Raw genomic sequence first — 17,198 nt, 5'->3', positions numbered from 1 at the left:
GAGGCGCAGCTGGAGGACCCCTGGGTTGTAAACTCAGAGACAGCCGGGCGCAGAGCAGAAGCGCTGCGTTTTCTGGAATCCTCTGCCAGCTGTTGACCCTCGCTGGGGGTGGGGTGGGGGGTCGCCGACGATTCCACCGCGGCAGGACGACGAAGTGGGGGCTCTGGATACTAGGCACCGCCAGTTTCCAAGTCTTGCCCCTGATCAAGTCTGACGCAGCGGGTCCCTCGGCGGGGTCAGTGGGACTGCTTGGGGCAGAGAATGCGCCGGCGTGGCGGGGTTGCTGGCTTTCCCCAGCCCTCAGTCAAGATCCTCGCCTAGATCACTGAGCGCCCTCAGGAGCGGAGCGCAGAGGCCTGGTGCTCCTCCGCCGCAGCCGCGGCTGCAGGACGCAGGGCCAGTCGGAGGCCAGCACCGCCCTTGGCACCGCCCACAACCCCGCCCCTCCCACGACAGCTCCGTCCCCAAGCTTGGGCCTCTCCCAGCCTCAGGCCCGCCCCCAGCCCGACCCCGCCCTCAGCCCCGCCCTAACCGGAAGAAGCGCCGGCACCAGGCACTTATAGGGTCGGGAATGGGGGTGCCGCCACCGCCTAGTCGGCTTTGCGTCCGCTGAATCCCGGCAGCCGTCGCGTTGTCGTCGCGGCGCCCCCGCCCGTCTTCTGCCCGCCCGCCCGCCTGCCCGCACCGCCCCCCTGGAGCCGGCCGGCCCGGCCCGGAGCCAGGGACGAGTCCTCGCCATGGTTGCCCGGCTGCTGCTGCTGCTGCTGGCGTTGCTGCTGCCCGGCCCCGGGGTGAGTGACCGGGAAGCTTGGGGTGGGGGACAGCGCAGGGCGGACCGGGGTCCGAGCCGGGAGCGTGGCGGCGGCAGCGGCCCGAGGTCTGGTGCGCCTCGCCGGAGGCGGCGCTGGGCAGGAGCGACGGCCTCCAGACCGGCCGGAGTGGCGGCCACGGCCGGCCCCGCCGAGGCGTCCACCACCCAGGGGCCTCGCGGGCCAGCGCGGCTGTCACCAGCAGCGCCTCCCGGGCCGCGTGCTCTATGTTGCAACTTTGTGTCGCTCTGGCGGCATCTGGGAGTCTCCAGAAGGCCCCGGGTCCTTGGGAGGCGGCCCCACCTGCCGGACCCTTCCCACAGGTGGGCGCCGGCTTTGCCCCGCGGTGGCCGAGGAGGAAGGACCTACAGGGCCTGTAATCAAGGGGAAGGGAATGTCTTGCGTTTGTAATCCTCTTTTAAACTTTTCAAAATGCTGTAACTTTGGGAAACGAATGCAACTGGAAGTGGGCAAGCATTTTCACCCAAGAGCTTGACTCTTCTTACCTGCCTTGCAGGTTTCTTGGCAGTGGAGGCAGCGGGTTTCCTTTCGTGCTGCAGGATTTCGTTAGGCAGGTTAAGCGGTGAGAATTGGACTCTTTTTCAAGACCCCCACACGGGACAGCGGTGAGGCCGCTTTAAAACTTTAAACCAAACACTATCGCCTCACGGGAGAGCGCCGTGGGGTTGTCCAAAATGTCTTTTCATCTTTTTCTGGAGAGAAGAGCCTGGTTTACCTTTGTTTAACAATTTCAATCCTTCACTCAGGCTGTGGATTTGGACTGGGAGGACATTTTCTGGACAGACTTGCCTTTTTTTTTCTGGTTGGAAGAACCTAAATTAGCGAGTGTGGTTTTTTTTTTTTTTTTTTTAACTATTGTTCAGGATGTGGGTATGGCACATTGGAGCAGGTCCTGTTTAATGACCTCCACTGTGTACTCTTTAATATGGTATATCAGGTACCAGGTGGCCAGGTGGAGAATTGACTTGTGTGTACCTGAGTACCACCGCATGAACTCTTTGGAGGTTATGCATTTTAGGTAAATAATAGTCCATGCTCTTGAGATAACAAGAATTTGGAAGCAGCTGAAGTAATACTGGGCCACCTTTTTCAATTTCAGGGTTTTTTTTCCTAAAGGAAAATTTGTACACACTTCACGATAAAACTCATGTAAGTTAAGTTTTCCTTCTAATTTAAAAAAAAAATCCACCTTTACAACTAGGGTCCAATTTTGAACTTGAACATTTCATCTTGGATTGGTTAACTGCTGCCTGGCGTCTGTTCACAAATAAGAGTATAAAGAGAATGACCAAAATACATGACACAGAAATCAATCATTTCATATCATCTGGACCCAGGTGTACATGATTTTCTTTGCCACAGCTTTCCATTTGCTGTTCTTTCACTGGATTCTAGTGTTTTGGGTTATTGAATAACTTTGTCTAAAGAGCCAAAAAATAACTATTTCCCTTTTGTTGGGACTATAGTTTCAGTTCATGTAAATATTTCCTAACTGTATTTAGAAATCCAAACTTCTCAGAGTTCACGGTATAATAGTCCAGACCCTTATCAGAAGGTTATGTTTTAGTGTTAACTGCTTTTTAGGGAAAAGCTCAGACTTTCACTCCCAGAATTGTCTACCTGTAAAAATTTTGATCCCTAAACATAGAATTATTGTTTTAAGATTCTAAATGTGGCCCAGTGCAGAGCTTGCAGTTAAACTAGGCAGCAGTGATGTGCAGAACATACTACTGGCTGTAAAATCAGACAAAGCTGAGTTGTTTCTGGTCACTGGCTAGCTGTGCCCTCAGAGTCTTAGAGGCTCAGTTTCGTGATCTGTGAAATGGGGACAGCTAACACACTAACACTTGTGAAGGGACCTGGTGCATCATCGATAATAATGTAAATTCTCCTTACCACCCCGTAAAGGTGTTTTTTTTACTCTAAGACATTATTTTTTAAATGTTATACTGTGCCTCTGCAAGACTATTTTCTTAATGATATTACTTTTTGATTGATGGAGTAACTAGTGCATTGGAGGCAGTATTGTGATTTTTCTTCAGTGTGTGTCTGAGCCAGACATTGCTTCATCCATGAGCTGAGACTCTACACTGCCGGATCCAAAATGCAGTTACATCGATGTTCTTAAGCACTTTAGACTGTGTTTTGTTAATCCAGAATGTGCTGCTTCCGCCAGTGAGTTTTCCCCTCCTTGCTAGACCCGGATCTTGTGCCTGATGTTGGTTTGTGTTGCATCATTGCTGTCACACCATTGCTGCCCTGGGGTCCTCATTGTTCGGGTGCCACTGCTGTCGGGTGGCAGAGACCTGTAGCCTGTGAGGCAGGATGCTTTCTTCAGTTATACGTACACTTGCTTTTATTCAGCTGTTTTGGTTTTAGAGGGGAATAGACAACGTCACTGAGAACTGCAGACCACGCACTGCAATGATCATCTTGAGACACGAGTCTTAACTAGACATGACCTTGTTTATCACTTATTCTGATAGTTATCACCTCCATGAATTATCCTAATAGGAAATATCAGGTATTTATACTGGAGCCAGGAGGAGAATGTTTCATTAAGCTCACCTCCTCCAGACTGCTGGTCATGAAATTAGACTGTAGTTGTGCACATGGGTTTGTGTTGTTTCATTAACTTGCCTGCCCACTTGGCTTTCCCCAGTAGTATAGCTTCTCAGAGCACAGGAGAATATGTGTGTGAGAGTGATTCTTGAGAGAGTTCAACAGTAGACCATATTCCTGAATATAAAACCAGTGAGCTACAATGTAAAGGTTTCTTCATGTCTGGACGGAATGGCACCACCTGCACGGGCCTGGGGGATGTGGTTATTTGCCTGCCGCCAGCGGTGACTCCATTTTTCGGGTTGAAGAATCACTGAATAACTGTTTCATTTTCATTAGAAACCTCTTTGGTTTGGAAATCCAGAGTAATCTTTAGGTTCTATATTGTGTGTGTTTCAAAATGATCAAATCTCCCTAAAGAGATGATACAGGGAAGAAAAGCCTAGTGTATCATTTTAATGGATTCAGTTTTTATCATGCACACATAACCCGGGGCCTGTAACCTAGCAATATGATTAGAGTGTGATGCTGGCTTAAAAAATAGGGACAGTGAATCATAGTCTGTGAATAATAAACATGCTGGTTGGCTCTATTTCCCAGGGGCTGGGGATTTTTGTTTTTCAATCTTTATCTTTACCTATATCTCATGTTGGTTTCAAACTTCCCTGCCTCATGCTCACAGATACTTAAATGAATGCAACAGACCAGATACAGAGTGAGAAAAGTAGAATTAAAAAAAATAATCCCAAAGTCCTTGCTTGCATTATTAAAAAAGATTTTTAAATTACTTTTACACAGTCTCGGCACCACTTCTGATTGTCTTAGGATCTTTGTTCACGTAAATTACACACACCATGTGTTCTGTAATTTTGTTCAGTTTTTTTTTTCCCCACAGAATCTTTCCTATAACCTGTTAGGAAATGTTTGAGTGCACCACTGTGTTTGTCACTTTGAGTAGCACCTTAGTAAATTATCATCCACACAAAAGGCATTTGAGCTTTCTGTGCCCAGCCCTGGATTAGGGACTGGGGTCATAACTGACCTATGACCCTATGAACATGGTAATAAGCCATGCTTTACCCTAGTGATCACCCTGCCGGGGTCACCTGGGTTGTTTCCAGTTTTTCTACTATTATAAGAAAAGGTGGATTTTCTCTTTTTTGAATCTTATGTGTTTGGTGCTTTCTGTATGATAACATGGGAAGATCTAAAAAAAATCTCAAAAGTAGAAAAGCTATAAAAAAATTTGTCGTAAGGAAGTTAGACAGCATAGTCTAAATTAAAAAAAAAGCACCCACAATAAACCTATACTTATGTTACCCAAACATTACCTCTATTAACACTTTCTTTAATTGACGTATAGTCAGTTTACAATGTTGTGTCAGTTTCTGGTGTACAGCATAATAGTTCAGTTATACATGTACATACATATATATTCCTTTTCATATTCTTTTTCATTATAGGTTACTACAAGATACTGAATATGATTTCCTGTGCTATACAGTATAAACTTGTTTATCTATTTTATGTATAGTAGTTAGTATCTGCAAGTTTCAAATTCACAATTTATCCCTTCCCACTCCCTTTAACATTTTAACAGCTTTATTGACATATAATTCGCATATCATACAATTCACCCACTTAAAATGTACAATTCAGTGGTTTTTAGTATATTCACAGAATTATATAACCATCCCCACAATCAGTTTTATGATATTTTCATCATCACTGAAAGAAACTCTGTATCCATTAGCTGTCATTCCCCATTTCCCAAAAACCTCCCAGTTCCGGTAACCACTGATCGAAATTCTCTCTCTCTAGAGATTTGTCTATTCTGGACATTTCGTATAAATGGAAGCGTATTACGTGTGATCTCTTTGTGTCTGGCTTCTTTCACTTAGCATAATGCTTTCAAGGTTCATCCGTGTTGTAGCATGTGTCAATGCTTTGTTCCTTTTTATTGATGAATAATATTCCATTATATGGATGTGCCCCATTTTGTTTATCCATTCTTTATCTGATGGACATTTGTGTTGTTTCCCCCTTTTTGGCTTTTATATGAATAACGCTGCTGTGAATATTTGGGCACAAATTTTTGAATGGCTGTGTATTTTCATTTTTCTTGAGTATATACCGAGGAGTGGGGTTTCTGGGTCATGTGGTCTAACATTTTGAGGAACTGTTCTCCAAAGCAGCTGCACTATTTCACATCCCACCTGCAGTATAGAAGGTTCCAGTTTCTCTACATCCTCACCAGCACTTGATACTGTCTGTCTTTTTGATTATAGTTGTTGTCCTACTGGCTGTGAAGTGCTAACTCCTTATGGTTTTGATTTGCATTTCCCTGATGGCTGATCTACTAATATCTAGAAATAATCCTTCCAGATGTTTTTTTATGTGCACATATTTGCATAGATGTTTTTCTTCCCCAAACTGGAATACATTATAGATCTTTTTGTGCTAATAAATTTAATTCTACAACATTATTCCCACTGGCTGTGTAATATTTCTCTGAATGGGCATACCATATCTTGACCACTCGACCATTTAGATATTTTTAGGCTGTTTTTAATTTTCATTACTATAAACAGTTATGTTAAACCTTATTGCTAAACTCTTGAACTATCTTAATTGCTTAATTATTTCCTTGGGATAAATTCCTAGAACTGGAATTTCCTGGTCATATGTGCTCTTTTACAGCCCCCAAGCAATACTGAATGTTTTAAAAAGCACAAAACTAATCTTAAATTGGTTTCATGATAGCCATTTTACAGTAAGTATTTTAGCAGGGTGGATTTTAATTCAAGTGAAAATGGAATGTTTAGGTTTTATTTTGCTTATATTTAGAAGACCTGAAAAACCAGAACAGTATCCTTATGACACCTTATGTACCTAGTAGTTACTGGGAGAATGTTTTATTCTGATTTGTTAATAACTTGTTTGCAGGGTCCTCTGGCCTGCAGTGGTTTCAGATCAGCTTTCTAGCAGATGTGGCCCCCGTGAGCACCCTGAAATACCTCGGGATAATTCTGTGAGTTTGGTTTTGAGGGTAGGCCACCCACTACAGACAAGATTCTTTCGATATTGGTTGTGAGGCCGTTTAAAATTTTACCTCAAGACTGTTTGTAAATCAAAAGTTGACGCATTGGTTGTCCCTTTTGGAGGCCGCAGTTCTTAAAACGTTCATCTGGTCCATACAGCTGCTTTTCCTAGGAAAATTAAAGTACCACTTGACAATAAAGTGAAATGTTTGGTGGTGTTTTGTTTTGTTTTTCCTGCAAACGTACCTGAACTTATTTATCCAAAGGAATGCTGTTTCTTTCAAAACAATCACCCCTTCAGGGTCAATGTTCATGTCAAACAAATCAGTCCTTTTTTTTTTTTTTAACTTCTCAGTACTTCATTTAATAATTCAACTTTAAAATGAAAAAACGGGGGCAGGGTATAGCTCAATGTTAGATCCCGTGCTTAGCATGCACAAGGTCCTGGATTCCATCCCCAGTACTTCCATTAAAAATAAATAATAATAAAATAAATTTTAAAAAACAAAAAAAGGAACTCTGAAAAAGCAAATATTTATTTTTAAGCCGATTATCCTTACAACAACTTAAAACATTTCCCAATTTCTTCCAGTTCTTGCTTGAATATAACTTTGATATGGTCCACACTGAAGTTTTGATCTAAACTGTTATTACTCAGCTTGATTACACAATTTATCGAGAACACTTGGATTTTCGGTTGTGTCTAAAAACCAGTAAAAGACTTTCTATCACGTAGAGGATTCAAAACTATATTCTTTGAAGGGGATTTCCAAAAAAATTCCAGTAACGTGGACAGTGGGAGCTCGTCTGGATAAATGTATAGCTTCCCATCACAGTACGTTAGACTCCTTGAAGCGATCTTGCTGGTCTAGTCCATCGAGTCTTAATATTTTCCCCACCTGACCCCACATAAAGAATAGGGTGTACATCCATCAGTAACAGTGGGAGCACATTAGAACCTTTGGGAGTGGTATTTGGGGGCACATACTACCCTCGCTTAGGCATCACCTTGCCCTCCCAAGTTGAACTGTCACTGCTCTGCTGTGTTCCTGGAGCAGACAGACAAGGAAGCTGAGGCCAGAGAGGGCTGGTGACCTGTCCAAGGTCATGTGCCGGTGGTGGAACTGAACCTTGAATCTGATTCTCCTGCTTCCCTGAAGGAGCAGCTCCCTCAGTGCTATGTTCTGTATGTGTGTTAGAACAAGTAAGTCCTGCTACCCCAGTGACACCTGAGGAGTGGCCACACCATGATGCAGTGGGAGATGGCACCTGGAGAAGGACCAGGAAGAGGAGAAGGTAGATGTTCCTGTAAGCTTCAGAAAGTACTCGGAAAATGCTCTCGTTCCTCCCAGAAGAGTCGCAGCCTCTTTCCCTTTGTTTCAGTCGGCGAAAGATGCAGCTTTGAGATGGAAAGGCTGCCTTCCCCTGAGAATCTCCATCAGGGACATTGACCATTTCCAATGCTGGAGCCAAATCCAGCGACCATGGGGAGAGGGCAGGTTCAGAGGCTCTTACACCGAATTCACAGTTTAAGCACATTTCTTTGCTTGAGGTCTAATAATACCCAAGCAGGTGCATGTTTTTCAGTCAGATCTTGCCCTGAAATGTTTCTGAAATAGCAAAACTGAAAGTTCATGTCTTAGACGCCTTTAACCAAAGTTGCTCTTCCATACTGCAGCACAGCCTTCAGCAAGGGATCCTGAAAAGGCAGAACTCTCTAGTCATCACGCTGGGTCTGTGATGTTTGCCTTTGCAGAGAGGCCCACACCTGCCACAAAGTTCTGGCACCAGAAAGTAGGTGTATGACTCCAGGAAGGAGAGTGGCCTTGGCCCTTGGACCGCAGTGGAAGGACATAGGTTAGCTCAGGTGGGTCTCAGGAGAGGGCAGTGAGGGAGAGAGGAGGGGGCTGGGAAGGTGCCCCGCGTTGAGTTGGCGCTCTTCTCTTGCTGGCAGGGACCGAGTCTTTCTTACCTTTGCATCCTGCAGGGCACTTAGCACAGCGAGGGGCATGAAGCAAGTACTGATTGGATTTCTCTTTGGGGCTCTTGAAAACCCATAAAATAAGGAGCTGTCTTTCATCCTCAGGCAGGTGGGTTGTGGAGTTTTGGCTAGGGGGAGGAAGATGTTGCTTTAGCTGTAATCTGTATTCTTTAATGGGATCTCATCGATAGCATTTCTTTCTACAGAATGAGAGGGGCTTCCTGGATACTTGCTTGGGTGGACATGACCCCTAGTGTATGGTGCTCTCTTGATGGGCTCCCCTCGTCAGTCATGAGATTAATTTTCCCATCGCCAAACCCCAGAAGATTAAGTAGTCTGTGATTATTCCAAGTCAGTTTCATTTCTCACGAGCATGTTTCGCCATTAAAAAATAAACCTTGATCCAGGGTTGTCCTCTTACGTATGTATTAAACATGATTTCCCTAGTTAGTAGACAAATTTTATAATTATAATTCAAAACCACTGCTTCCCCCGGTGGATGATATTCCCCCTCTATTTCAGATGAGGGAATAATTGTTTGTCTAGGCTGCGGAAGTGTTTGTCATGGAAACCGGATTTTTTCATACGTTTTCTGAACAAACAGTGCTGTCAGATCCCTAGAACCTGACGCTGTCATTGATCTCCAGTTGGGTTAGAGGAGTTTGTGGACCAAACTAGCTCTGATCTCTTTTCTCTTAAAGCAAATGATCCATGACTCCTCAGGGGACTCTAGGAGTGAGAGAAACACCTGTACAGGGGCCACAGCTGCAGCCAGGAGTGTGTTATTTGAGGCAGCGCTCCTCCAGCCTGGCTGAATGAGTCACCTGGAGTCACCTGGAGTCCTCTTTAAAAACTATGCCAAGACCCCACCCCAGATGAATGAAATCAGAATCTCTGGAGGCCAGCATTCTTTCTCTTAAAAAAAAATTATTTTTATTAAAGCCCAGATGACTCTAATGTGTAGCCAGGTTGAGGCCATCAATAATTTCTGTCCCCTCCGGTGGGGAAGGTGTAGCTCAGAGTGGTAGAGCGTATGCTTTGCATCCACAAGGCCCTGGGTTCAATCCCCAGTACCTCCTCTTAAATAAATAAGTAAACCTAATTACCTGCCCCATAAAAATAAATTAATTTAAAAAAAATGATATCTGTCCCTTCATCCTGGACAGAGCCAGTGTGTCCCCCTGTGCCCTGTGATGTCACAGAGCCCTGGACCAGACCGAAGCCAGCTTTGGGCTCATTTTATAGAGAAGTTAGGGATTAATACATTTTGCTAGTTAGCAACAGAACTAAAAATAGAGAAGCAAGCATTGCGTGTTTTCTAATACACTATATTGTCCAATTTTAAAAGACAGATGGATATTTGTTCTTGGAGTACTAACTACTGAAATTGCTTTTTAAAAAATCAGCTTAAACTGATAACTGGCCTTCAGCTGAGATAAACTTAGTTATTGAATTCTAAGATGTTTAGAAGTATTTAAAATTCCACTTACGCTTACTTACTTCTTTTTGCCTTCTGTCTGTATTAAGAGGCCTAAGGAATCAAAACAATATTGTTTTCTAGGTTGCTTCAATTACCTGGCAGGTAAAACATCCTCCAAGTCTGAAAAGAATCTGTAGCCAGAGTGAAGTAGCCAGAGGGACTGGGTATGGAAGAAATTTGTGGAAAGAGTAAGTTCGAGAGTTAAAGTACTAGGAATGAAGCATATAAACAAAAAGGGACGGGGTAAGAATGTGTATGTTGGAAGCAAGTCGTGAGAGGGTACAGCTGGTGATGCTCTCTTTCCCCTTTCTGGGTGAGAGCTGGATGTCTGGGTATTTATCAGCCCTGCAGCCTGAAGGGTTTTTACAGCAGGTGCACAGTTGAAAGGCGCCACGGCAGGAGATGGCCGGTCACCTGTCTCAGCCCCTGCACCAACCTTCGTTGTTACTCAAAGAATCCTAACAGCTGGTTCAGAAACAAGAAGAAACTCACTTCTAAAACTTGCATGGACTGAGCTGAACTAAATCTAAGCTCTGCTGGAACCATGTTGACAAACGTCAGTAGAATTGGGAGACAGCCTCAGACCTAACAGTCGGGTCAGCTTCGGGCCCAGAGCTGCGTTTCCCGACCCAGCTTCACGCGGAAAGGAAATCCCGAGTGGCAGCTGTGCTTCTCAAGTCGGTGGACTGGCGCAGTCTGTCATTTTAGTTGTTTCAAAATGCAGTTTATAGGCACGGTCTTTTGTTTTCATACATGTTTTGACCCACACATGAAAATGTATTCTTTCAGGGAGTGGGAGCTGAGAGAGCAGGGGTTGGGTACTAGCTCCCTGGGAGACTTTGGACAAATGAGTTATTTGCCTCTGTTTCTTCATTTGTACAACAAGGCCATGGAACTAGAAATCTCTTAAGTGGGCTTATTTCTAAATGTCTTCAAGTTAGGAAAACCATTTAGGTTGAGGGGATGAGTCACCCAGCTGTACCGTTTCATGTTCCCTCTTACCCGGGTCATGGAAGATGGGAGGGCTGCTCTGCCTTGAGCCTCCCAGCTTCCCAGCTCCTGAATGTAGTGGATTCCAGCTGTTCAGCCATTCGTTCATCCACCAATTTTATTGAGTACGTATTATATGTTTGAGGTGTTTGAGGCACTGTTTGAGGTGCCTGGGACACATTAATGAACAAAATAAAGACTCCTGCCCTCATGAAACTTACACCTACTTCGCGGAGACAGACAAGAAACAAGAGCATGATAAATACATAAATATATAGAATGTGAGAAGGTGATAAGATTCTGTGGAAAGAAGGAAGACGTGGAGCAGAGCAAGGGAGACGGGGGCCTGGAAGGTACTGCAGCAGTGGGCTGTCGTCTCACCAGGTAGGGCTCACCTGTCCCGCAGGGCCCAGCCCGAGCGTGGAGCCTTCCCTGCCGGCTGTGTGCTCTAGACGCGAGCCCTCCCAGAGCTCAAGGCTTGGTGTCGGGGTTACCATACAGGTTTGTCCTCTAGTTTGTTTCTCAGCTCATCTTCAGAAGGGCTGGTGCTAACTACTCATGTTTGTTTGAAAATCCTGGGCAAATAGGAGGTTTTGAGTATAATTGTTGTTGATTTTTAACAATAACATAACAAGAGAAAGTTTAAAATTCTGTCAGGGTAACCCCCATGTCTCAGGGGACAGAGCCAGCAATTCTTTGATTTTTGTGATGGTTCTGCTCCCAAATACACGTGGTATATATCGATATATATGGTTGATATAGTATATATACCTTTTTTTTTACAAACAAAATTAGTTTTTTGTTCTTGTTTGTTTTTTTTTTTTTGCTGTGGAAGTATTTATAAGATCTCCAGATAAACTGAAATACTACAAGAAAGGTGTAAAACCAGGTTCAGGGAATCTGACCTCGAAGGTACCACCTCCCTCTGAACAATCCAGTGACCTTATCCAATCGTTCTGTTAGGGTTCATTTTCCGCTTGCTGTGTTCTAGTTTTGCAAAGAAGAAAACGGTTTCCTTTACACACAGAGATTAAGGACAAGTTTATCTCTAGTTTTGGTACTAGAACTGGGGACCAAACCACAGTTGCTTCTAAAACCAACCCTAAGTCAGTCATCTTTATCTGATGATTCAGTACTTGGAAGTCTCTGGGGCTTTCGGTGCCAGGGTAAAGTTCACTCACTTATCTGATTTGTGGTTTGGAAGAGAATAGAGATCTCCCTTTCAGTTTAGGAGGTGGTTGGTTTTAAGAGTCTACATCAAGTATGTGTGCTTGGGAGTCACCCACCTCCTCCCGCATAACATTAGTCGATTTCTATGGTGTTTCTTTTCCCCACTCCGAACACTGAAATGAATCAAATTATTACTAATTTCCAGTGTTGCAATATTTCAAGGTAAGTGGAGACACTGGGATGTTGAAAGACCACGATTGGGAATGACTGTGTTCAAAGGCATCAAGACTTCTAAACTATCAAATTCTTATATGAGTCTTGGGCATGTTTTGATTGGCTGGGGCCAGAGGAGCCTACAGTAAAGGGTGGTGAGAGATGAGGGCCGGGTAAATCATAGATCATCACTCTTCTGAGCTAAAAGTCACATCTAACCCAGTTTTCTTGCTTTATGGAATCGGAAACTGATGCCCAGAGAAATGTAATCACTTACCCAGAGCCCGTACAGAACACATATCCCTGTGCCCAGCTCATCTTCTTCTAGCTTCATTTGCCCAAAAAACGTCTATTGAGCATGTGTCAGTCTCGTGGGGATACCTCAGGAACTTTGGGTTTTTTTAACTTGGAGTTTTAAGGATAATTAACAGGCTTTGGAGTCAACAGGAACACAGGAGAGGCCACGGAATGAGCAGAATGCCTGAACGGGGATGTGTGGGCTCAGAGTCTTAGGGAATTACTCTGGGCAGGGCTGGGGCATGTGGCCAGGTCAGCTTCCCGCAGGCACAGGGGTGGAACCGGCCGTCTCCATCCTTGCATTGAACTATTTCTCTGCTAGATGGTAAACTCCTCGAAGGAGGGAGTCTTACTGGACTTGGGGCTCCAGTGCCTTGTACAAAACCGGTCCTTCTTTCTGTGTATCTGTGGGATAAAATAGAGTCCAGCGAGCGGGTGGGGTTGAAATAAGCAAACTAGCAAGTAAATTGGATGTAGAAAAGTCAGCCATCAGGAAGAGGCGCGAGGCAGGGAGTGCCTGGGAGAGATTGATAAATCCTTTGTATCCTTGCCAACCTGCTGAGTAACATGAGACCATGACTTACCTCGTCCTGTAACGTTACTGCCCCCCGGATTTCTGCCTCCTGGAGCAAAAGTAGCCTTGAAACTGGCTGCAGGTACTGCAGGGAGGGAGCACCCCAGGGAGTAAAAATAGGGGGGTGGCACCCAGATGAGGGGTCTCAGAAAGCAAGAGACCTGGTGTTGGAGGCTGTCCTGTAGGCCACATTTTGTCACAGGAACAGCCTCATTTATGAAACTCTCCCATGAAATTTTGGGATGTCAGGCTCCTGTTCAGCTGTAAACCAGCTCAGCAACATTCGTCACACGTTTGTATAAATTAACACACCAGAGAAAACTCACCTCAGGTGTGAGCCCTGATTGTGTTGGGCACATCTGACGCCTCACCTGAGAGGAGTCTGTCTTTCCCTCCAGATCTGCTTTGCCCCAGTGTGAACACCATGTCCTCCTGCTCTTTTTGTAGGCTGCAGAGCTAACAAGAGATGGAAAGACAGTTCTGACTTTTGTGGCCCACTCTGTTCGGGTGCACACTTGGCCTTCTGCCTGCTTTCCCAGTGCCCTCCTCTGCTTTCTCTCAGCAGCCCTGGCCCGAGAGGTCCTCAGTCCCAGCAAATTCTCTTCAGTCTCAGTGCCTTTGCACAGGCTGTTGTTCCCTCTGCCCAGGAAATTCTCCCCTTCCCTCCCCACTTCCTGTAGACCTTAACTCAGCTGCTGCTCCTTCAGAAGAACCTGTGACACGGTGCTGCCCGCCCCCAACCCTGGGCCTGATCGGGTCCTGTTAACGCGCGCGCGGTTCCCTGTACGTCTCCTTCCCGGCACGTACTGCAGTTTGCTGTTCTGTTTGTGTGATAGTTTTACTAGCATGGTCCCTTAGACTATAAGCTCCACCGGGGCAGGGGTCAGATCACTGTTGTGATGCAATCCTAGTGTCTTACACAGTTCTTGATTAATCTTCATCATAAGAACTGACGCCCAAATGGTGCTCACCGTACACTCAGAGCTGGACACTCATTTAAATCTCTGTGCAATCCTCTGAAGTCGGTGTTACCCCCCATTTCAGAGATGAGAAAACCAAAGCACTAGGGGGTGACCATCCCGGGTGGTCTGGCTCCAGAGTCAGCCACCTCATACCACCCAGGCACTACAGTGAAGCAAACAGATAACAAATATATGTTGAATTGTTCAGCATCATCACACAACAAGGGCTACTACATAAGCGAGTCTGCAGATAATTCAGGTACAGCCCTAGAACTTATAACGCAGTGCCGATGGGTGAAAACTTCGGCAGTTATACTCTCTTCCTTCTTAAATACCACAAACCAAACATATTTTAACCTTTTCTTAATTATTCTAGATTGTCAGCACCAGCTCTTGTGCGATTGCCATCTGCCTGTGAGGGTAAGAGATGGGGAGCAATTGAGGGTTGAGACAGACTGGATAATCAGGTTTTTGAGTTTTGTTTACCTTTCGATGGTATCTTTGGCTCGCGCCAACTTCTTTAGTAAAGTGATCTTCCTTAATATTTATGTAACTCTTGTCTTTGAGATTCTTAATATGTATTTTGCTTTCTGAGCATTTAAAGGGATGTTGCCGTTCCTCAGCTTTCAAAAGAAAAAACCAATTTGGAGGCTTGGGCACCTTGCCCCACAGTTCAGATGCCCACGTAAGCCACTCCTCTGACCTGGAGAAATTGGCAGTAAGGTTGGATGACCTCCAGATGAGGCAGAAGCCTGACCGGGATGGCGACTTCAGGGAGAGGGAGCCCTGGGAGAAGGGAGCCCGTTGGCAGCAGGGCATGTTCCTGTAAAAGCACGTCCCCTCTCCGCTCCTGGCCCCACACAGCTGTTTTTCCTTTCTCAGGAGGGAGTTCTGTCCTCCTCGGTGTCTGGAAGGGCTTCTTCCTTGAACCCAAAGGCTTGGTATCTCCCTGCTCACAGTTCTTCCCTGCGTCTGTTTCCTGCCTGTCATTGACAAGCTGGAGAAAGCAATACTGTTCGATTGTGGCCAGTCCTCTTGCTTTGCTTTTTATTCCTAAGTCCTCAGTTTCCACACCACAGCTCTGTAGGTATGGTTGTGCCAACGCAGCCTGCCCTTTAGTTCCTTACGCTTTCCCATCTCTGTCCGAATATGAGAGAACTGCACCGAGATGTTTACATCGGCCTCTCAGAGGAGCCCAGAAAATAGAAACCCATGCTGAGATTATGGAAATCTGGTGGCATAAGATTTTCTTTCACATGAAAAAGTCAACATTCAGACCTGTGTTTCCTTCTTTTTTGGGGTGGGGGGAGCACCTTATCCCTGCTAAGCGAAGCAGTCACGGCTGACTGTGTGAGGCTCATCGGTGTATGTATGTCATTAAAATGGTCCTCGCTGCTCAGAGGAGTTGTCCTGCGCTCATCAGTAACGTGCGTTTCCTTGGCACCGGCATTAAGAGAGTGACTCGTTTCATCAAAGGAATCGGCCATGGCTACTGCATATCATCATCTTCCTCATCATCAAAGAGCACTTTATTTAAAACCATTAGAACTGGGCTGGATAAATGTACTGATGGCTGAGACTGTGACCTTTGACTTTTTGTGGTGTTATTCCCACCCCCTTGGATCTACAGTGGGATGTCAGAATTTTTGTCCCAGACATTATTTTAAAGATTCCACCCCGTATAATTTGCAGTGCCTTTTGGTATATTGGTTGTCTATGTAGAATCTACAAATTACATTTTGGTCTCATCCAAAAGATCCTACCCCCGTATCAGAGCAGTGTGCTGATCTCCATCTGCCTTGGCAGGACTCAAGGAGCCCTGGGCCTCAAGTAATTGAAGCTTCTGTTTCCCAGAGAACCGTGATTTACAGTAGTGGAATTACAGTGTGGGGTGGTGGGCGGAGGAGCAGAAGGGGAGGCGGAGACCTTGGTTCCGGTCCTGTGTTAACTGTCTGTGGTGCGTTGGGCAACTGACCTCACCTCTCTGGGCCTTGACTTCCTCTCCTGAGAAATGAGAGGTTTGGAGAAGGTGATCTTCTTCACTTCTTTCCATCTCTTAAATTCTGAAGTTACGTATCCCAGAAGCCATAAACAGTCCCTGCCGACTGATCTGTGCTGTATGGAGCCATTTGGTCATCAGGGACTCTCCAGCTAATTGGAGAGGGGAAGGTGGCCTGGCGGACAGGCCAGCAGGGAAGTGGGTAATCCCTGAATGTGCTTCAGACAATGGGGATTGGGCGAGGGGGAGTCAGTCTGGCCAGGTATCTCAACTTGAGGCGTATTTCATCGTGTTTGACTTCTATCGTAAAGGTTGGCAACATCTGGCAAGCAGAGGTGGCAATTATGTCACACATACAGTTGTTTGTAGGTAATTTTTATTTAACTAGAGCATTTATCCACTTTCTGCCTGACCCCTTCCGGTCCCCCCCGTCCCCAAAAGAAATCTCTCAACAAATATGAAGAACTCAATTGACATTTCAGATTAGTTGCTATTACCAGGACTGAAAAATCTGGTATCTAATTGAGTCTTTTTTTTTCCCTTGGGGTTTTTGTATGAGGGCTTCCTAATAATAGATTTAACTGCGGATGAATGTACATACTCAAATGGATCAAATCTGGCTTTTTATACGGCTGCTAGTCCCCTTATGAATTTACAGTCTAAAACCTTTATTAATTTGTTTATGATGCTGCTCTGTTAAGGTGAGTGAGCCTAATAGATTTCTCTGTTTTTCAAGACCTGAATTGCTGCTGTTTCCCTGTAGAGATGACAACAAAGTAATGGTGGCAATACCTGCATTCTAAATCTCAGCCACTAAATGATAGTGAAACCTTGGGTTTGGGTTTTAATATTTATAAAATGTTTGGGGACCTGAGGGATTTGATGCCACCCTAAGAACAAGGGCTTGGTTCCTTGACCAGAGTGTGGTAAAGGGTTTCCCGTAGAATGTTTCATGCCTCAATGTGCTTCCTCCTTTCCTGGTGTCAGGATAAATTGACGGCAGAGGGACCATGAAGACAAGTTGAACTGCCAGCTGCTTGAACTTAGATGCTAATTTAGCCCGGGGCTCCAGAACCAGTTTGGGGGAAGTATGTATTTA

At 45.2% G+C, this 17,198-nt stretch overlaps 1 protein-coding gene across 1 annotated transcript in view; it reads left to right on the top strand.

Annotated features, from left to right (window-relative positions):
- Positions 1 to 526: 526 nt before the first annotated feature.
- Positions 527 to 17,198, top strand: part of ERN1 (endoplasmic reticulum to nucleus signaling 1) — a 77,066-nt gene continuing 60,394 nt past the window's right edge. The window contains exon 1 of the mRNA XM_074343487.1: positions 527 to 791. Within this exon, the coding sequence (XP_074199588.1) occupies positions 738 to 791 (54 nt within the window). The 5' untranslated portion in view covers positions 527 to 737. The remainder of the gene's footprint in view (positions 792 to 17,198) is intronic.

Source organism: Camelus bactrianus, chromosome 16, assembly GCF_048773025.1.
Source record: "Camelus bactrianus isolate YW-2024 breed Bactrian camel chromosome 16, ASM4877302v1, whole genome shotgun sequence".
Lineage (NCBI taxonomy): Eukaryota > Metazoa > Chordata > Mammalia > Artiodactyla > Camelidae > Camelus > Camelus bactrianus.
Note: the sequence above shows the minus strand (reverse complement) of the source record. Positions and strands in the feature narration are given on the sequence as shown.